Consider the following 20750-nt stretch of genomic DNA (forward strand, 5'->3'; position numbering starts at 1 on the left):
GAGTTGTAGTTCACCTGCCTCCAGCCACACTGGGACCCCCACTGACCATGGACTGGGACCAGACTTGGCCCAGAGAAGCCCCGTCACCCACTGAACAGTCTGCAGGGATTGAGGGGAACGGACCTTGGTTCTGGGAGTTGTAGTTCACCTGCCTCCAGCCACACTGGGACCCCCACTGACCATGGACCGGGACCAGACTTGGCCCAGAGAAGCCCCATCACCCACTGAACAGTCTGCAGGGATTGAGGGGAACGGACCTTGGTTCTGGGAGTTGTAGTTCACCTGCCTCCAGCCACACTGGGACCCCCACTGACCATGGACTGGGACCAGACTTGGCCCAGAGAAGCCCCATCACCCACTGAACAGTCTGCAGGGATTGAGGGGAACGGACCTTGGTTCTGGGAGTTGTAGTTCACCTGCCTCCAGCCACACTGGGACCCCCACTGACCATGGACTGGGACCAGACTTGGCCCAGAGAAGCCCCATCACCCACTGAACAGTCTGCAGGGATTTAGGGGAACGGACCTTGGTTCTGGGAGTTGTAGTTCACCTGCCTCCAGCCACACTGGGACCCCCACTGACCATGGACTGGGACCAGACTTGGCCCAGAGAAGCCCCATCACCCACTGAACAGTCTGCAGGGATTGAGGGGAACGGACCTTGGTTCTGGGAGTTGTAGTTCACCTGCCTCCAGCCACACTGGGACCCCCACTGACCATGGACCGGGACCAGACTTGGCCCAGAGAAGCCCCATCACCCACTGAACAGTCTGCAGGGATTGAGGGGAACGGACCTTGGTTCTGGGAGTTGTAGTTCACCTGCCTCCAGCCACACTGTGACCCCCACTGACCATGGACTGGGACCAGACTTGGCCCAGAGAAGCCCCATCACCCACTGAACAGTCTGCAGGGATTTAGGGGAACGGACCTTGGTTCTGGGAGTTGTAGTTCACCTGCCTCCAGCCACACTGTGACCCCCACTGACCATGGACCGGGACCAGACTTGGCCCAGAGAAGCCCCATCACCCACTGAACAGTCTGCAGGGATTTAGGGGAACGGACCTTGGTTCTGGGAGTTGTAGTTCACCTGCCTCCAGCCACACTGGGACCCCCACTGACCATGGACTGGGACCAGACTTGGCCCAGAGAAGCCCCATCACCCACTGAACAGTCTGCAGGGATTGAGGGGAACGGACCTTGGTTCTGGGAGTTGTAGTTCACCTGCAGCCAGCCACACTGGGACCCCCACTGACCATGGACAGGGACCAGACTTGGCCCAGAGAAGCCCCATCACCCACTGAACAGTCTGCAGGGATTTAGGGGAACGGACCTTGGTTCTGGGAGTTGTAGTTCACCTGCCTCCAGCCACACTGGGACCCCCACTGACCATGGACTGGGACCAGACTTGGCCCAGAGAAGCCCCATCACCCACTGAACAGTCTGCAGGGATTGAGGGGAACGGACCTTGGTTCTGGGAGTTGTAGTTCACCTGCAGCCAGCCACACTGGGACCCCCACTGACCATGGACAGGGACCAGACTTGGCCCAGAGAAGCCCCATCACCCACTGAACAGTCTGCAGGGATTTAGGGGAACGGACCTTGGTTCTGGGAGTTGTAGTTCACCTGTAGCCGAGAGCGCTGAACCCAGCTGAGGTCAGATCTGGACCAGACTTGGCACAGAGACCCAATATGGCCAGCTGTGCATGCAGGCCTGGTTTCATAATAATTATAATAATTATAATAATTAGCCCAGGAGCAAGCCATCAGAACAAATGCAATTAAGGCCAAGATCCAAAAATCATCCGATGACCCAAAATGCAGACTCTGCAAGGAAACTGACGAAACCATGGATCATATCCTCAGCTGCTGTAAGAAAATCGCACAGACAGACTACAAACAGAGGCACAACTCTATGGCCCAAATGATTCATTGGAACTTATGCCTCAAGTCCCACCTCCCAGCAGCAAAGAACTGGTGGGATCATAAACCTGCAAAAGTCTTGGAGAATGAGCACGCAAAGATACTGTGGAACTTCCGAACCCAGACTGACAAAGTTCTGAGACACAACACACCAGACATCCTGGGAGTTGTAGTCCTCCCTCCCTCCCTCCGCCAGCCAAGGACGGGCCTGGCCCACCCTCCCGCCGCCAACCGGGCCCCTCCGCCTCCCCCCCGGGCACCCCAGGCGAGCCCCCTCCCTCCCTCCCTCCCTCTCCCCACAGACCTCTCTCTCTCTCTCTCTCTCTCTCTCTCTCTCTCTCGGCCTCTCTTCTTTCCCGCCTCACAGACACAGACCAGGCCTCAGGCCAGGCCAGGCGCCGCCATCTTCCTCCTCGTCCTCCTCCTTCCCCGGAGCCCGCCCTCTTCCCTCCCATTGGCTGAGCCCGGGACGCCTCGCCCACCGGAGGCCCCCCATTGGCTGCTTCCTGCTCCCCCTCCTTTGATGGACGGGCGGCAGGGCGGGGCTCCTGAGCAGAGTTGCCCAACGTCACACCCTTGAAGTCCTGACGGAGTTTCTGGGGGAGAACCGGGCATGATGGGAGTTGTAGTTCATCCCATTCCTTATGCCTTTTGGACAATAATAAAAACACTGACTTGGTCAAATAACCTGGGCAACGCCGAGTTGTTATAATAATAATATTATTAATAATAATACTTTTAGAGAATGTTATTATATAATATTATTATCAAATATAGGAGCCTCCGGTGGCCTAGGGAATAACAGCCTCGTGACTTGAAGGTTGGGCTGCTGACCTGAAGGCTGCCAGGTTCGAATCCCACCCGGGGAGAGCGCGGGTGAGCTCCCTCTGTCAGCTCCAGCTCCACGCGGGGACAGGAGAGAAGCCTCCCACAAGGACGGTAAAACATCAAGACATCCGGGCAACGTCCCCTGGGCAACGTCCTTGCAGACAGCCCATTCTCTCACTCCAGAAGCAACTCCGGTTGCTCCTGACACGGAGAAAAAAAATCAATATTATTTGATAATATAATAACAGTATAATAAACTAATAAATAAAATGATAATAATATATAATAACACAATAATATAATAATCATAATGCTGCGCTATATTACAGAATAACCTCACAGTGACAGTCTATGGGAAAGCCTTCCTTCGTGAGGTCCCAGCCAAGCCCCCTTCCCTTCCACAGATTTACCTCGTTTCACAATATAATATATTTCAATTTTATAACAGAACTATTATGTCTGATTCTGGGGGTTGGGGCTCATCTCCATTTCTAAGCCAAAGAGCCGGCGTTGTCCGTAGACACCTCCGAGGTCATGTGGCCACTGGCATGACTGCATGGAGGGCCGTTACCTGAAGTGGTACCTATTGATCTACTCACATTGGCATGTTTTCAAACTGCTAGGTTGGCAGAAGCTGGAGCTGACAGTGGGTGCTCACTCCACTCCCCGGATTTGAACCTGCGACCTTTCGGTCTGCAAGTTCAGCAGCTCAGCTCTTTAACACACTTCGCCACCGGGGCTCTTAAGTCTTTATAATATATTACAATTATTATACTATCGCATGATTATTGCTTTATTATGATAATATCGATGTCAGATTGGATAGGATAAAATCATTGTAATATTATAATATAATACAATATCATAATTATCCTATCCGATTTGATGTCGGTCCACTCCTTTGGGCTTCACGCAAATCTACCTTTTGCCAAAATATACGATCCTGTGCTTTGACCAAAGTCAAATTACAATTATGATATAATATAATAATTCTTATGATATTTTATCATATATGATTGTATTCTTTTTCTGATGTTATATTATTATGATTATTATATATTATGAGGATGGCTTTCCCATCCTGCCCCTCCTCTGGTCCTGTCCATCAAGGGAGCTCTTCCTCCCCCCCTCCCTCCCCCCTCCCTCCCCCCTCCCTCCCTGGATGGCTGTTCTGTGCCTGCAGGGGGCGCCATGGAGACCCTTGTGATGCGCTGCAGCATCTCCCTCTGAAGGCCGTTCCCTTGGGAAGCTCACTTTCCTGTTCACAGCAGGAAGGAAGGAAGGCAGTCGCTCTCTCTCTCTCTCTCTCGTGGTTCTTGCTTCTTGCCCGTTGCCTTTGCAGCCTGTACCTGTGTCGCCTGGTTTGGTCCACATCCCGGTGAGTCTTTTTTGCTCCTCATGTGGGGAGGAGGGAAGGCGCATAGGGAACTAGACAGCGGGAATACCTCACCCTGACCCTGACCCTTAACTCTCAACCCTAACCTACCCGACCCCGACCCATAACCCCTGACTCTTGACTCCTTAACCCAACCCCTAACCACAACCTTAACCATTGACGTAACCAAACACAAATATCAACCCTAACTCTAACCCCAACCACAACTACCCTAACCCCTAACCCTGACCCCTAACATAAACATAACCAAACACAAATATCAACCCTAACTCTAGCCCTAACCCCAACCACAACTACCCGAACCCCTAACATAAACATAACCAAACACAAATATCAACCCTAACTCTAGCCCTAACCCCAACCACAACTACCCGAACCCCTAACATAAACATAACCAAACACAAATATCAACCCTAACTCTAACCCTAACCCCAACCACAACTACCCTAACCCCTAACCCTAACCCCTAATGTAAACATAACCAAACACAAATACCTAACCCCAACCACGACCCTAACCCTCACCCTAACCACTAACCCCAACCCCCACCCTGGACCCCCCCACACCTGATCCTGACCCTGACCGTGACCCTTCTCAGTGGTGGCCCCTCCCCTGTGGAATTCCCTCCCCAATGAAATCAGCACAGCCCCCTCCATCCTGTCTTTGAGGGGGAAAAACCCTTAAAGTCATGGTTATGGGACCAAGCATTTGAGCAGTAACTATAGCAGTGCAATAATTGAGAACTTTTAAAGCGATGGACTAATGGACCAATCCTGGATTACGATTTGGAACTTGCGTGATTTTTAATTGTTGTTTTAAGTAATTTATGTTTTAATGTTTGGCTTTAATTGTAATTGTTCCTTTTGGAATTGGGCGGTGGGATCGAGAGCAGGGCCTCCCCAATGATCTTAACCTCCAAGGTGAGTCATAGAGGGAGATGCTTTTGGACAGGTAAGCTGGGCCAGAATTGTTTAGGGCTTTATAGGCTAACGCCAGCACTTTGAATTGCGCTCGGTAGCAGACTGGCAGCCAGTGGAGCTGACGTAACAGGGTGGTGGTATGCTCCCTGTACGCCGCTCCAGAGAGCAGCCTGGCTGCTGCCCATTGGACTATTTGGAGCGTCCAAACAGTCTTCAAAAGCAACCCCACGTAGAGTGCATTGCAGTAATCTATTCGGGATGTAACAAGACCACTGTGGCCAAGTCAGACTTCCCAAGGTACCGGCGAAACTGGCTGTGCAGAAGCTCCCCTAGCCACCGCCGAGTCCTGGCTCAACGGTGAATCTAGGATCACTCTCAAGCTGCGAACCTGCGCCTTCAGGGGGAGTGTAGCTGTAACCCTACGCCCTGTTTGGCCTCACGACTCACCAGGAGGACCTCGGTCTTGTCTGGATTCAATTTCAGTTTGTTCGCCCTCATCCAGTCTGAACCAAGCACCGGTTCAAGACCTGCATGGCCTCCTTAGTGACAGGTGAGAAGGAGTGACAGAGTTCAAAAAAATCAAATACTTATTGGACTGGCAGGTTTAATAACTCGCAATTCAGAAACCACTTAAATTGGATTCCATACATGTCCCCTGTTGGGAACAAGCAACTCTATGTCTCATAATAATGATGATGATGATGGATGACAATAATGTTGCGGTGATTCTGTCTTCCTGCGTTGGCATTTCATGTCAGACGGGTGATAACAGTTTGCGGAAGCATGCCCATATCCCGTTAAAGATATTTGAGCCCCTTTTCATGTAGTGTGGCCCTGAACTCAAAAATACACATGGGTCAGTTGTGGCTTTACGTAGAAAAGGAAATAGATCATTCACTTTAGTTCAACAATAATACGAAGCAAATCAGAGTAGTTGATCTCGCCACAGTAGAACAGTAAACACTTTCTTCAGTGAGTCTTCTTTCTTCAGGGACAGGGAACAAAAATAGGACATGGTTCAGTTCCTGTATTCTTTGTTGAAAATAAGATGCCCTTGAGTTGAAGTTTAGATAAGCAGACTTTCTTGTGTTGACTTTACCTTCTGTTTCCAGCTTCCAAACGCCGCATATCAGCTCCTGGCAACAAAACAGCCACCTGCTGCTCTCAACTCCAAGGAGCTCCCAGCTCTAAACAGAGCCAAGCTAAGCAAGTGCAAAGCTGTGTTTTATGCAGGAAGCAGGTAACACACCCAACCAAGCCATAGCAGCTGCTTTACTGCTGTAATGCAATGGTTCAGATCCTTGCTATTACTTAGCAAAAAGCTTTTAGTAAACTGTTAGTAGCGACATTTCTAGGCCTAACATTTAAGCCAGAACAGGGTCCTGCCCCCCTCCTCTGGTCCCTCAGGATGGCTGGACCCCATTTACAGAATCCCCCTCATTGTCCCGGGCAGCAAAGGCATCTGGGAGTCGGAGTCCAAATGGTCCAGAACTCCAGAGCTGCCTGCGTTCCTTGACTGTTGGGCATCTCTCTGGATGGACTGGATGGGTCATGGGAAGAGAGGCTTCTATTTTCCGGAAAGATTCTCTCCTTTGAAGGGGACACTCACTGCTCCTTTGATTGATGCCATGTGAGTTCTGATGAATCATGGGATTGGGAGGGACCCCAAGGCCCGTTCAGTCCAACCCACTTCTGCCATAGAGGAAGACACCATCAAACCCTTCCTGACAGATGGCCATCCAGCCAAAGACTGAGCGAAAGAGAGTGAGAGATGATTGAGAGAGACATATCTATCCATATATAATGTACTGTCCACTTGTAGGACCGAGTTAACAACAAAATCCCTGGACCAAATTCCACCAAAATTGGCCACAATACATCAAGGCATCCAAGGTATGGCAACTATCCAAGATGGCGGCACGGTAACAGGGACTGTGACGAGCTCCGCCGACGAAGAAACCTAGACCAGCACGAATTCTCGCCATACGGCCTCCCATTGCCCCCAACCGGCGGCTACTTGAAGGGTGAGGCTGTCGACCGTTTTGAGGATTTTGCATTACCGAGGTGGAACTGTAAGGGCTGCAGGAGCTGCTGAAAGGAGCTGCAGAAGACCAGGAAGGAGCCGCCCGGCCGCCATTTCGTCCTGTCGGTCCAAGCGGTAATCCTCCAGAGTCCAGAGGCCAGGAAGCTGCTGATGCTGGGGTACGAAGAGCTGGGGGTGGGAGGGCGACTCGCCTGATCTTGCCACCTCCTGACGGTAGCAGTGAGCATTAGGAGGCCGTGCCGAACCGGGCGGCCTCTCCCAGCTTTCTTCTCGGCCTTTGGAGGCTGCGCCGAACCGGGCGGCCTCTCCCAGCTTTCTCCTCAGCCTTGGAGGCCACGCCGAACCAGGCAGCCCCGCCCCCCAGCTTTCTCCTCAGACTAGGAGGCCGCGCCGAACCAGGCGGCCTCCCCTAGCTTTCCCCTAGCTTTCTCCTTGGCCATTGAGGCCGCACCGAACCGGGCGGCCTCCCCCAGCCTTCTTTTCGGCCTTTGGTGGCCGCGCCGAACCGGGTGGCCCCCCCAGCTTTTTCCTCGGTCTCTGGAGGCCACGCCAAACCAGGCGGCCCCCCAGCTTTCTTCTCGGACTAGGAGGCCGCGCCAGACCGGGCGCCCTCCCCCCCCACCCCAGCTGTCTCTTCGGCCTTGGAGGCTGCGCTGAACCGGACGGCCTCCCCAGCTATCTCCTTGACCATAGGAGGCTGCGTCGAACCGGGCGGTCTTGTTGGCTGCCTTTGCTGGTAGAAGGCCACTGCCCAACCGGACAGCCTCCCCTGCTCGGCTCTTCTGTTGCCACCACCTCGCACCTCCCCGCCAGTTTGGATTCATCAGGGCTGAGCGGCAGAAAGATCTTTCAGGACTGAGTGGCTTTTCATCATTGTGAAGCAGCACCCTCCAGGATCCATCATTGTTGCTGCTTTTGAGAGGCTGCCTCACCGGACCGGGAGGCGGCCTCCATTGGGGTTACCATCTCGCCCGCCTCTGTGGGTCCGCTTTGAGGAATTTTAGCTGAACTGGGTGACATCCCTACTGGGGTCTGCAGCTGGCATTGATTATAGAGACTATTGGGTCTGCCTGCAGGGGGTTCCCATACTAAATCATTTGGCGCTGTTACCACCTTTTCTCCCTTTTTGGTTTTCTCCCTCCCCCTTTAAATTTTACGTTGTTTAAAGCAACTTATACTGTTTTTAACAATAATGGGCCATTAATATTTGTTGTTAGAATCAGCTGATAGATATTCTAAGTCAGGCGGGGCAGTTGATGGGACGAAAGTAAGCTGACAAGGGGCTGGGTCATTGCGTAATTCCCTAGGTAGAAATGACAGACATATATGGGAATTATGAAATGTCCCAGCTATGCCATCTTATAGGAAGGTCTTTTAGCCTCGTTCTTTCACAACTAGTAACCTTGAATGAGAAAACAGATCACCTCCTTAAAGGGATCTCATTGCTGGTAAATAACTCCACTCGGCATGATGCCCCTGGGGCGGAAAATATTATTGGATATAACTCAACGGAGGTCAGCTGGCCCTCAGATTTGGTTGGGGAGGGAGAGACTGGGCAACATAAATGTAGTAAGGATGCAATATTAGACAATGGGGAAGTTGAGGGAAGAGGAGATCCTTTTGGTGAACAATATGGGCAGGGAAGGAATGAGAATAGGGATTCAGATTTGGGAGCGTCGAAGCAGATCATGAATACTCCGCTGGGGATGGATTTTCCTCCCTCTTACGCAGGGTGCCATTATGACCATCTTCCTCAAGCGGAACAACTGGCACTTGAAATTAGAGACTCTCAATTGAATTGGAGCAGATGGACCTCGAAAAGAGCGATCCGGAGGTCCTTGGCCCAAATTCTTTCAAGGAGCCTGATAGAAGTCAAGATTAAAACCATCACTTGGCTTTACAAGGACTTCCAATCTTACGATCACTCAACACGCCTCATTACCACTTTTGAGGATAAGTTGATGAATTATGGGCTCTCAGGTTTCAGTTGAACTCATGGGGTATCACCATCAGAAGAGTATTTGTGGACCCCTTGATCCGTCCTTTTATGGCCAACCTGTCTTCACATGTTCGAGCCCCCACTAGGTTAAATAGGATGCCTAATCCTTTGTATAGGTCCTCTTCCCCGGTAAATTCTTATTCAGTTATATCTGCCCAACCCCTCTCCATACCCTGACCACAATCTTCCCTTCCTACCACTCTACTAAGCTGTTCTGAGAGATCTCCCCCCTCTGTTAGGCTCCATTTGTCCCCTTCTCTAGATACTAGCCTAGATGGAGATCCTTACAGCCTTTTGAATTTAGGGAGCTGACTAGGTCCTTTTAATAATGCTCCAATAGAGCTGGGGTCCTTGGGGGGTGGAGACCAGGTGGGGGGGGGGGGGGTTCCATCGAGGTCATGTGAGGGAGGGGGAAGCACGGTCAACGGATTCCCAGGGAGAAGCACAATAGGGTTCTTGCGACCCTGGAGAAGGATAAACCTGGATGAGCAAGCGGATCTGGCTTGCATCACCGAGACCTGGTTGGATGAGCTGGGCGGGGTAAGCCTCACCCAGCTTTGTCCTCCGGGTTTCAGGATGCATCAGCATGCCAGGCCTGGAGGTGGGGAGGTGGGGTTGTGGTGGTCTTTCGGCAATCCATCGCCCTGGTCAGATGCCCCATCCTGCAATCCGCCGGGTTTGAGTGTCTCCACTTGAAGGTGGGTACCCGGGACAGTTTGGGGATTCTGCTGGTGTACCGTCCACCGCGCGACACAGCAGTCTCTCTGTCTGCGCTAGCAGAGGTGGTCTCTAGTGTGGTGTTGGGTTCCCAGCGCCTGTTGGTGCTGGGTGACTTCAACATCCACGCTGAGGCCACCTTGACCGGTGCAGCGCAAGGATTCATGGCTGCCATGACAACCATGGGACTGTCCCAAGTAATATCAGGTCCCACTCATCAAGCTGGGCATACACTCGACCTGCTTTTTGTTGTGGGCGACGGTTTGGTTGGGGTGGAAGAACAAATTATTCTTCCATTGTCATGATCCGATCATCATCTGATCAGTTTAAGACTCACCATGTCCTCAAACCTCCGCAGGGGTGGGGGACCCATTAAGATGGTCCGCCCCAGGAGGCTTATGGATCCTGATGGATTCCTGAGGTCTCTTGGTGTTCTGTCTGTCAGGGAGGCTGATGATCGTGTCGATGCCTTGGTCGATCACTACAATAGCGAGATGTCCAGGGCAATAGACATGATCACCCCTGAACGTCCCCTCTCGTTGCGTGGAGTTGCCCCGGCCCCCTGGTTTACTGGGGAGTTGGCGGAGATGAAGAGCACGAGGAGATTAGAGTGCTGCTGGCGGACAACTCGTGATGCAGCTGACAGAGCACGGGCTAGAGCTGCCATTAGGGCCTACTCTGTGGCATTGCGGGCAGCCAGGAAGGCTTCTTGACTGCCCGCATCGCATCTGCAATAAATAGTAGGGTTGTCCAAATATTCGTTGTTTCTCGTTTCGTAATTATTTCGGATTGTTCTCGTTTTTTGAAACGAGTATTGAAACGTTTTCCCTGGGTGCAACTGGCAATGTAATTTGAACCATCGTTGGCCCATTCTCTAATTGTTTCTTAAAAAAAATTTTTCGTTAATTTTTTTCCTTCCAAAATTTTTTAAAAAATATTTTTTTAATTATTTTTTATTTTTATTTTTTGTTTCTGCAATCTAACATGAATGGGAGCCTAGCGCAGCCTAAAATGGCCAATCAGAGTATTCCACGATGGCTGCCAAAGGTGGGGGCTAGCGTCCTCCGTGTCCACGTGATCTCTATAAAAATCCCCAACCGCAGCTGACCCAAGCCATTCTGGGTTGGGATACTGAGGAGAGAGGGTGTTTGGCGCGCGCTGGGAAGCTGCTGCTTGCTTGTTTGGGGGAGAGAGGGCTAACTGGGGGTAGAGTGTTTCTGTTGTTGCTGGTTTGATATTGTGTTTTTTTGGGGGGAAATTGGCTGGGGGCTTGGGGCAGAGTCCTTGCTGTGGCTGGCTTTAGGGAACTTTTTTTTTTCCAAAGGACGTCTGCGTCCCTGCTAGTGCTGAGCTTGGGGTGCTTTCCATCTACTCCTGAGGGAGACCTTTTGCCTTTCTGTTTTCTTTTTTGGAATTTAGCAATCACCACATCAGCCCTTCTTTGCAATCCTGAAAGGGGGGGGGGACTTGAAAATAATAGTTTCCAAAGGACGTCTGCGTTCCTGCAAGTGCATTGCTTCCCTCCCGCTCCGTTTGTAATCCCAAGCCCCCGGGCTGAGTGTTATTGCAGCAATCACAAAGACACACATTGTTTTCAAACCTAAAGGGTACATTGGAAGAAATAGTTTCCAAAGGACATGGGGCACCCGCCAAGGCATTGCTTCCCTCACGCTCCATTTCTATTCCCAAGCCTTGGGCTGAGTTTTATTTCTGCAATCACAAAGTCAGACATTGATTTGATTCAATAGAGGGTCCACAGCAATTTATAGTTTCCAAAGGACGTTGCCAATCCTGTCAAGGCATTGCTTGGTGTGTGCTGCATTTCTAATCCAAAGTCTACACAAGTAGAAGAGGAACTTTTACAGTGATAAGAACCCAATTGAACAGGAAATAAGACTTTCAAACCAGGAACAGGTTTCTTCAAATATTGAAAAATAGTGTATTATAAAAAGTTATGAAAACTCGCCAAAAATCATAGGAGACAGGAAACATTCTGCAATTTGTTGAGCAAAGAGTGTGGAATGTGTTCTCCCACTGTACCAAATTTGATGAGAATAGCTCAAGAAATGAGGGTGGGAGACCCCCAGAAAAGTCCCCCCCCCCGGTTTCCTGTTTTTTGGCGATGGCGCATGCGCGTCCGCCATTTTAGAAACATTACGAATTTTTAGAAATATCCGAAAATTTTGGGTGAAAAATTAAGAAATAATTTCTATATCGAAGAGCCGGCACCCCCTACTTTAGAAACGAGAACTGAAACATTTTTTCAATCGATCGGACAAGCCTAATAAATAGATCTTCAGATCTGTTTTGTGTTGTTGGGGAGCTCCTCCATCCCCCTCAGGCTGGGGGGGCACCTGACAACTCGGTGTAGCGGGTTCGCTCACTATTTTGCAGACAAAGTCGCTCAGATTCATTCCGACTTAGATGCCGGCTTTGGTGCAATGCCAGGGGAGGTAACCGAGGCATCTGTCTGTTCGAGCTTGTGGGATTCATTTCAGCTTGTGCAGCCTGATGACGTGGACAAGATCCTTGGAGCGGTGAGGGTGACCACCTGTGCCCTTGACCCTTGCCCATCCTGGCTCTTAAAACAGGCCAGTGGTGGGTTAGTAGAGTGGTTTGTGAGGATAATTAACGCCTCTCTTGAGCAGGGAAAATTTCCATCTTGCCTAAAACAAGCTATAGTGAGGCCAGTCTTGAAGAAGGCCTTCTTGGATTCGACCAACCTAAGCAATTACAGACCAGTCTCTAACCTTCCTTTTTTGGGCAAGGTCTTGGAGCAGGTGGTCACTTCTCAGCTCCAGGGATTCTTGGAAGATACTGATTTTCTGGGCCACTCTGGACCAGTCTGGCTTCAGACCTGGTTACAGTACCGAGACGGCTTTGGTCGCCTTGGTGGATGACCTCCACAGAGAACTGGACAGGGTGTGATGCCTCATGGGCCTTGTAGTCCTGTTCCTGGTACTATCGTGGCAGATGAAGAGGAAAACATGGGGTTTTCGCCGGTTCAACAAGAGCCAGAGTCCCTTCACCTGCCGGATGTTGATGTTTGCCCTCAAGAATTCAGTAAACCAGGCCTTGGGCAGTACTCCCCTCCGTTTCCCAGGAAGGAATCTTATTCTAGAGACAGAGGAGTTAGGAGTTCTTCTAATCGGAGAAGCTTAAGAATCGCTGCCAAACAACTGGCTGAATAGGTCTGCTTCCCTTGGGAAATTCTAAGGAGTAATGCACCTGGACAGAGTGGGTTTCGCTTCTCGTTCTCTAGGGAAAGAGATTGTTGGCGGGAAAACGAGACCCAATATAGGGGTTTGGCGCAAGAGATTCTTTGCGGAGTCAATTGATCAGCTTCAGGAGAGAGATCGTGTGTGGACTTCGTAACCCCAGTTCCTTGCTTCCCGGATCAAGTTTTCGAGCCTTGCCTTGCCTTGCAGTTTAACCACGGACCCTGTTCCACGCTTCACGTTTTGCCTTGTTTCTAGTCACGGACCTAGTCAAGAATCAAGTTTATTTCCAGCCTTGTTGTCAAGCTTCATTGGACTTCTAAGACTCTGACATTTCCCCACACTATTGCTTGGCAAGAGTGTGTGTTTCGGCCAAGTGGATTAAAACTTTGAACTCTAATATCATTTATTGGACAATACATTCTTGGACTATATTTGACCTCTTTTGAAAGGTCTGTTTCTGAACTATATTCTTCACTTGTTTTTATTGCTTTTATATATTTCTTTAATAAAGATATTAGATAGAGACTGGCCTCCGTGTAAGGTTATTGGTGCCCAGCAGCCAGGGTTCTGACACAGGGGGAGTGTGACCCTGCTGGTTCTCTTGGATATCTCAGCGGCTTTCGATACCATCGACCATGGTATCCTTCTGGGACGGCTCTCCGGGATGGGCCTTGGGGGTACTGCTCTGCAGTGGCTTCAGTCCTTCCTGGAGGGTTGCTCTCAGTTGGTGAAGCTGGGGGACTCCTGCTCGGACCCCTGGCCATTGACCTGTGGGGTCCCGCAAGGTTCTATTTTGTCCCCCATGCTCTTTAACATCTACATGAAACCGTTGGGTGAGATCATCTCCAGGGTCGCAACAACCGTTGGGTGAGGGGCCGACCGAGGGCAAGATGAGTGGATAGCATCCTTGAAGGAACTGACTCCACCTTGAAGGAGGTGCGTGTGGCCTCGGCCGACAGGGAGCTCTGGCCTGAGCTGGTCCAGGAGGTCACCAAGAGTCGGAAGGGACCAAATGAAGAAACAACAACAAAATAGTATAATAATAGAATAGAAAAATAAAGAATATAAGAATATAGAATAATCCTATAATAATAGAATTTAATAATATAAACATATTAACAGAATAATAATAATAATAATAATAATAATAATAATAATAATAATAATAATAAAAGTGTTAAGAAACAAAAGGGTTCCTGTTGTTTTGGTGGAATCAGAAACAAACACACTAGCAGAACAGTGACCTACATAGACACACAACTGAACTAACAAACAGACAGGGATACGTGCCTAAAAGCCTCATTCTATCTGTTAATTTTTATCTTTCATTATTCTACTCACTTTAGATAATATCATATAACACTTCTATTTGTTATAACACTCTTCCAATTAATACCTATTACAACTGACATTTGCCCACGTTGTTGTTGTCAGTTTGTTCGTTGTGGCCAATTTGCAGGTCTTCATAAGCCAGTGTTTTTGCTTTGGAATAAAACATTCCTTCTATCCCTGTGTACAGTCAATTCTTACTTGAGTATCTCGCAGTAACTACCCATGCTTTCATTCTAATTGATCATCCAACATTCTCAGCATATAAAACTCTAGTTTCATTTAACCTTGTTTACTTCCAGAATGGAACATTTTTAGTTCAATCTTTCTACAATACACCACATGTGATGAAATGTCCCAACTTTGAGCTTGCATTTCCAAAATTTGCAAGAGTTGCTTTTGTACATGTTAGAATGACACTCTTGTGTCAATTAACATCATTCTCTCCAGGTTGAATTCTATGATGTCTATGTATAACCTTATTCCGTGAAAAGCTCTATCCACACTCCATGCATTTCTATGGTTTCTCCCCAGTGTGAGTCCTTTGATGTGAACGTAGAGTTCCAATCTGAGCGAAGGTCTGTCCACACTCCAGGCATTTATAGGGTTTCTCCCCAGTGTGAGTATGTTGATGTGAACGTAGGTCTGAAATACGAGTGAAGCTCTGTCCACACTCCAGGCATTTTTAGGGCTTCTCCCCGGTGTGAGTCCATTGATGTGAACGTAGGCCTGAACTATGAGTGAAGCTCTGTCCACACTCCAGGCATTTATAGGGTTTCTCCCCAGTGTGAGTCCTTTGATGTATATGTAAGCTTCCCTTCCGAGTAAAGTTCTGTCCACACTCCAGGCAGTTATAGGGTTTCTCCCCAGTGTGAGTCCTTTGATGTGAACGTAGGCCTGAACTATGAGTGAAGCTCTGTCCACACTCCAGGCATGCATAGGGTTTCTCCCCAGTGTGAGTCCTTTGATGTGAATGTAGGCCTGAACTATGAGTGAAGCTCTGTCCACACTCCAGGCATGTATAGGGTTTCTCCCCAGTGTGAGTCCTTTGATGTGAATGTAAGTGTCCCTTCTGAGTAAAGCTCCGTCCACACTCCAGGCATGTATAGGGCTTTTCCCCAGTGTGAGTCCTTTGATGTGAACGTAGACCTGAACAATCACTGAAGCTCTGTCCACACTCCCGGCATGTATAGGGTTTCTCCCCAGTGTGAGTCCTTTGATGTGAATGTAAGTGTCCCTTCTGAGTAAAGCTCTGTCCACACTCCAGGCAGTTATAGGGTTTCTCCCCAGTGTGAGTCCTTTGATGTGAACGTAGGCCTGAACTCCGAGTGAAGCTCTGTCTGTTGTCGACCGCACTTTAGGGGATCGGGCCCCTTAAGGAGAGAGCCGATCCGGTCCTGAGGGAACGGACCTTGGCGAAGCCAAAAGGAGAATATAAGCCGCAATACAACCTGAAGCCTGAAATGAAGAAGGTCCGCCAAGTTGAAGGAAAATCCGCCAAGGAGTCTTTATTGAGCAATTCAGCTGAAAAGGACGCTAATAGTGATCATTCAATCTACTAGCGTAACATATGTTTCAAATAAAGCCATATTTATACAATGTTTCGGTCTGACAGCCCTTTGAATTTCCCGCCTCGCTTCCCCGCCCATCTGATCGCGGATAGGCTGAGAGGTTGAACGAGGCGGGCTTTCGTTTCCCGCCTTGCTCTGCTGGCCCAATGGGGAGCCGCTTTTTGTCCCTATTCGGGCCAATCAGAGAGGAGGAGGCGGGAGCTATTGAGACAAAGAGGTGACCGGACAGGAAACATCTGATTAATTCTGGCCCAGCCGATTTCTAAAGGAATTAATGACACCCATCAAGGATGTCCGGGGTCCTGTCACGTTCACAGATTTTAGATATGTCTTTGGGGTGTCAGACGGGAAGTGGTGATGGGTGGTGATGAGCCGTCATTGACGGCCCCACAGGGTGCCTTCCTGCGGCGTCCTGGCCTGGGATATGACAATGTTTGCCTTGGGGGCGAGTCACCTTTAGGAATTTGGTGACTCGCCCTATATTGTCCATGCGATCGGAATGAGATTGGATTAAACTGTGGCAGATTATCCTTTTGTTTTTGGGAAGGGAGGTCTGGGTCATAGGGCTAGAGTTCATGTTGGGGTCATAATATTTCCCATTAGATTTCATGATTTGACAATTATATGGGATAGAATGAAAATTAAAATAAAGTTGGAACATAAACCCTGCTGGGAAGAATACATATTTTCCGGGGATCCCAAAGAGTACAAATACATATAGGCAGATAGATAGATTTCAAGGAAATAAAGGAGAATCCATAAAGGTGGGTGACATTGCATAAAGGGGAATCATGAATGATATAAACAATTGAAAACATTTGATGGAGTTTACAACATCTGGGGAGCCCAATATAGAAGTGGAGTTCTAACAGCATGATTTCACAATTCATGAGGTTATCCCAACGATTAGAAATTCATACAACAGTGAGTCATGAGAGTGTCCAAGTACATAGAATATGACAATTCACAAATACATGAGGAAAAAGAGTTCATCTGTGATGGGGGGAATTCGTAGAGATGGCATGGGGAAGAGGCACATGTGAGTTGTAGTCTTTGGAAGTATAGGATTTCATAAGTTCCAGGGGTAGGTCTGAGGAAGAGTGTTCTTCTCCTTCATAAAATCATGAAATTATGAATGAAACGTGGAGGGCCCCCGTCCGGGCATCCCCTGGCAGCTGTAGAGGGTGAGGGTCCTTGGAGAACTATGTCTCCCCAGCGAGAGAGCGACCCCCCCATCCCCAGTTCACAGAAAGGGGGTAGGTATCTCTTAAACCCATTCCGCGGGCCGCGGGGAGAGGAAAATCCGGGATAAGGCAGCATTTTAGCTTGGAAAGAGCCGTCGGTCCCGTTTGACAGTCAGCTGTTGAGGTGCCAAAAACTGGACCGATTCCGGTTCTGCTGGTTGTCTTCGAGTCAGGAGCCTTAGAAAGGGTTAGGACTAAAAGAGGAGCGTTCTAGGGGTAATTTTGATAGAGATATGAGCCAATTTATATCGACCGCCATGTTAATCTATGGCGGGAAATCTCAGCCGGAGTTAAAAGGACGGGAGAGAGAGAGAGATTTCATGCGAAGGAAGGAGTCAGGGAAAGATACAAAATAACCAGATAGAGAGTGTTATTGTTAAAATAAATGCTACTTTTATTGGGGGATTTTGTTACATAGTTCAGGGAAGGGGAAAATGAAGAAAAAAAGGTCTTTTAATAATAGTCTGTTGCGGTCCCGCTCCGTTCTTTTGGTGGGTGACCGGCGGAACTCTCCGCTGCGTTTTCAAATCAATTTGAAAGCCGGGGTGACGGTTATCATACCCCCACTCGGGAGGGCGGGGCGAGATGGGCGGAGCCTATTTCGCCCCTGCCCTACCGCATAAGCATTATAACCTCTTAGCGGCAGCATGGCCATCTGCTGAGAGGGGTTCGAATGGTTCTTTTTGCGACAAATTTGGAACAGAGCGGGCAAATGCGACCAGCAGCAGCTTATTATTAGAAGGAAAAGGATTACAGCTAGAAAGAGGAGAAAACCTTTCCTCAACCAGTCTAAAGAAGGGAGCCAATCGGTCAGAAAACTAAGGTCGAATCCAGTCGTCTCCTTAATTCCTGAGGCCAAATCATTCAAACCCTCGATGGATTTATGAATCATAGGAGTCTGGTCTGTCAAATTAAAGCAGCACATGTGCCTTACACTCTCACAGCCATAGTGGTTTTTCAATAGGAGGAAATCAATAGCTGCCCTGTTATCTAATACAGCCTCCCGCAGCTCATGCATTTCCTTTGCCACTGACGCCAAGGCTTGAGAGGTATAATTGATGTTTTTGACCAGAGCGCAGGCCAGATGCTTTATGGCCCTATAATTCATGGCTGAGGCCACTCCAGGAGTGAACAATGCAGCCGCCACAAATTGTGGGATGCCTTTTAGCACCACTGAGGGGTCACAATTTGGATCCAAGTTTTGAATGGATCTTGCCTTCCGACCCAAAGAGTGTGCCAGTTCTAAGTCGTTCTTGGAAGGCATAAAAAGAGACAGCCTACCCAATGCACAATTCCCCATGGAGGTATTGGCAGGTAGATAACCATAGGCTGTCTGTCCACACAGGAAAAACCATCCTGGGGGCAGGACCAAATGGGCATTCAGATGAGACAGTTTTTCTATATGTGTGCAATTTAGAGAGTTGTCAATGGGAAGCTGATGGCACTCACCGATGCAGGTGGGTATTTGAAAACAATTTTCTGCTTGAGGAACATGAGCAAGGCGGATGGTAGCCATGCCGGGCAGCTTGTCCATGGAAACTCTTCCCCAGTTTGAGAGATCTCTATAAGACATATCCTTTGGGATGTCTTGGAACATGGTATAATTTCTAAAAATTTCCAGAGGTTCTGGAATGCCAATTAAACAGGTGGAAAACAGGTCTGTGGCAGAGGCCCCACTCGACAGGCAAAAGTCTGAGACATTTAAGGCCTTTGTGGCCAACTGCTGCCAGAAGTTTACTTTGGAAGAAAGCCATTCATACAACACCGGGCTAGAACTGGCAGGGAGAGTCAGAGAAAGAATGAGAATTAGGGTTAGCATTTTCTAGGGTTAGCACGCTGGACAGCTCCCAGCAGGGAAAGAACAGGGAGGGGAAAAAGATAGAGTGAAAATTAGAACTCACGGCTCCTGATTCAGCACGCCAGACAGCTCCCAGCAGGGAACCTAAGGTGTTCAGTTCTTCCGAGCGGGAGTTGAAGTGAGGGCCGATTTGACAGCTGTCAAAGTGAGCTGTCAAATGTTTGTAGGTCCAAATGGGGGTGTTCCCGTGGTGCTAGAGGGATGGGATTTGGAGGGGTCCTCGGAGGGGGTCTTGTGCTTCCGTCTCTGGCGTTTGGTCTTTCTCCGGACCTCGGGAGGGTGTGGGTCAGGACAACTTGCGGGCGGCAGGCCCTGAGGAGGTGTTTTCCGGAACAACACCTTCAGGTCGTTTCCCAGCTCAGCAGTCCACAGGTCTTTGTCTTCCTCACCGCTGGTGGGGGCTGGTTCTGGTTCAGGAGCACTCTTGATGGATCCTGGCATGGATTCCAGCACCTTGCAAGCGATGTAGGAGGTCAGGAGGGCTTCGAGGAGGTTGTGATGCCATCTTCACCAGGCGCCTCCTAGTGTCCACAGCCAGGTCCAGCACCTCCACCCAGGAAGGGGGGGGTCCAAGGGGTAGAGAATGCCTCAAGACAGCAAAGAAAAGAGATCACGTGTCCCATCCCCACTCCCCTTCCCCCAAGACCCTAAGAGTGGAGGGTTAGTTTTATAAGGAAGAATAAAAGGAGGGAAAAAAATGGAAATAAATCATTCATACCTTTTGGGACGTTTTCAATACTGAAGGTTCCTCTGGCACCCTCGCAGCCATGTTAGGGCTCCCCACTCGCGCCTGACCCAGCGACCAACAGCGAGGGTCCTGTCCGTGGCTCCATGGGGACACACCTTTAGCCTCTGCCACCTCTTCTTCAGGTGAGGAGGGGTCGCCCTTACCTGCCAGCCTTCTCCTGGTCTCGTGGGGGCGCCCTTTCCTCCCTGCAGTTGAAGGGGATGTTCTTCTGCTCAGGGTCAGCCTTACGACCCCTGCCAGGGGTTGGAGCCAGCTTGTGGGTGGGGGCCTCATCACCGTGATGGCACCCCACTGGTTGCTCTCGCCTTATCTGAGCTGGGTTTCTCAGAGTCCCTTTATAGCTACAGGAGCGGATGATGGTCCTGGTAGTCCAGGTCGGAGTGGAGTGCCTTCCATGTGGGGTGCCAGGATCCCCATTCTACAATTCAAGGTTCCTTTTAAACTGAGAGAGTGTTAGTAAAATCCCTAACCCATTGTATACACAGTCATTCAAGAAATAGCAAACAAGAGAGAGAGAGAGAGGAACAGAAAGGATAGCTCAAGGAAGAAAACCATGAGAAAGAGGAACAAAACTTGGTTCCCCACATTTAAAGGACAGACAGAAGCTCCAAAGTCAAGACAACAAACAAAGAATACTACTCAGAGAACGGGGAAGCCCCAGGCAGGACTCAGCCAGTCTCTGAAGATGGAAGGTTTTCCAAAGATACACAATATCCCCCAGAGAGAGAGAGAGGCTGAGAGGGAGATTCAAAAAGGGGAGGGGTTTTGCAGGGTTGCCCAAAGGGATTGGGTGAAGAAAAAAGAAAAAGGGAAAGGAGTCTTTGAGGACACAGGATCCTTTAGTTTGAGCAAATTTCAAGGTGTGACCTGATGATTTGGAAAGAATGCCAGATCAAAGGTCCCACTTACAAATTGTAACCAACAAAAATGCAAATTGACAGTCTAAAAATTTATGT

The 20750-nt window shown here is 49.3% G+C and overlaps 2 protein-coding genes across 2 annotated transcripts in view; both read right to left on the bottom strand.

Moving 5' to 3' along the window:
- LOC134294872 (zinc finger protein 135-like) overlaps window positions 1–20750 on the bottom strand; it is a 140997-nt gene that overhangs the window by 22126 nt on the left and 98121 nt on the right. The window lies entirely within an intron of this gene.
- On the bottom strand, window positions 14123–18704 carry LOC134294861 (gastrula zinc finger protein XlCGF7.1-like). Its single transcript, XM_062966636.1, has 2 exons — window positions 18662–18704; window positions 14123–15708 (listed from the first exon to the last, which is right to left on the bottom strand). The coding sequence occupies exons 1-2, from the start codon at window positions 18702–18704 to the stop codon at window positions 15059–15061; spliced, it is 693 nt and encodes a 230-aa protein (XP_062822706.1). The 3' UTR covers window positions 14123–15058.

The sequence above is a fragment of the Anolis carolinensis genome, unplaced genomic scaffold, assembly GCF_035594765.1.
Source record: "Anolis carolinensis isolate JA03-04 unplaced genomic scaffold, rAnoCar3.1.pri scaffold_26, whole genome shotgun sequence".
In the NCBI taxonomy this organism is placed as follows: domain Eukaryota; kingdom Metazoa; phylum Chordata; class Lepidosauria; order Squamata; family Dactyloidae; genus Anolis; species Anolis carolinensis.

Excerpts from the sequence above, each read along its gene's own strand:
- LOC134294861 (XM_062966636.1), bottom strand. The coding sequence starts at position 18,704 with ATGGCTACCATCCGCCTTGCTCATGTTCCTCAAGCAGAAAATT. Across the intron at positions 15,709-18,661 it reads TGTTCCTCAAGCAGAAAATT|GCTTCACTCGGAGTTCAGGC; the intron begins GTTTTCAAATAC and ends ACAACAGACAGA.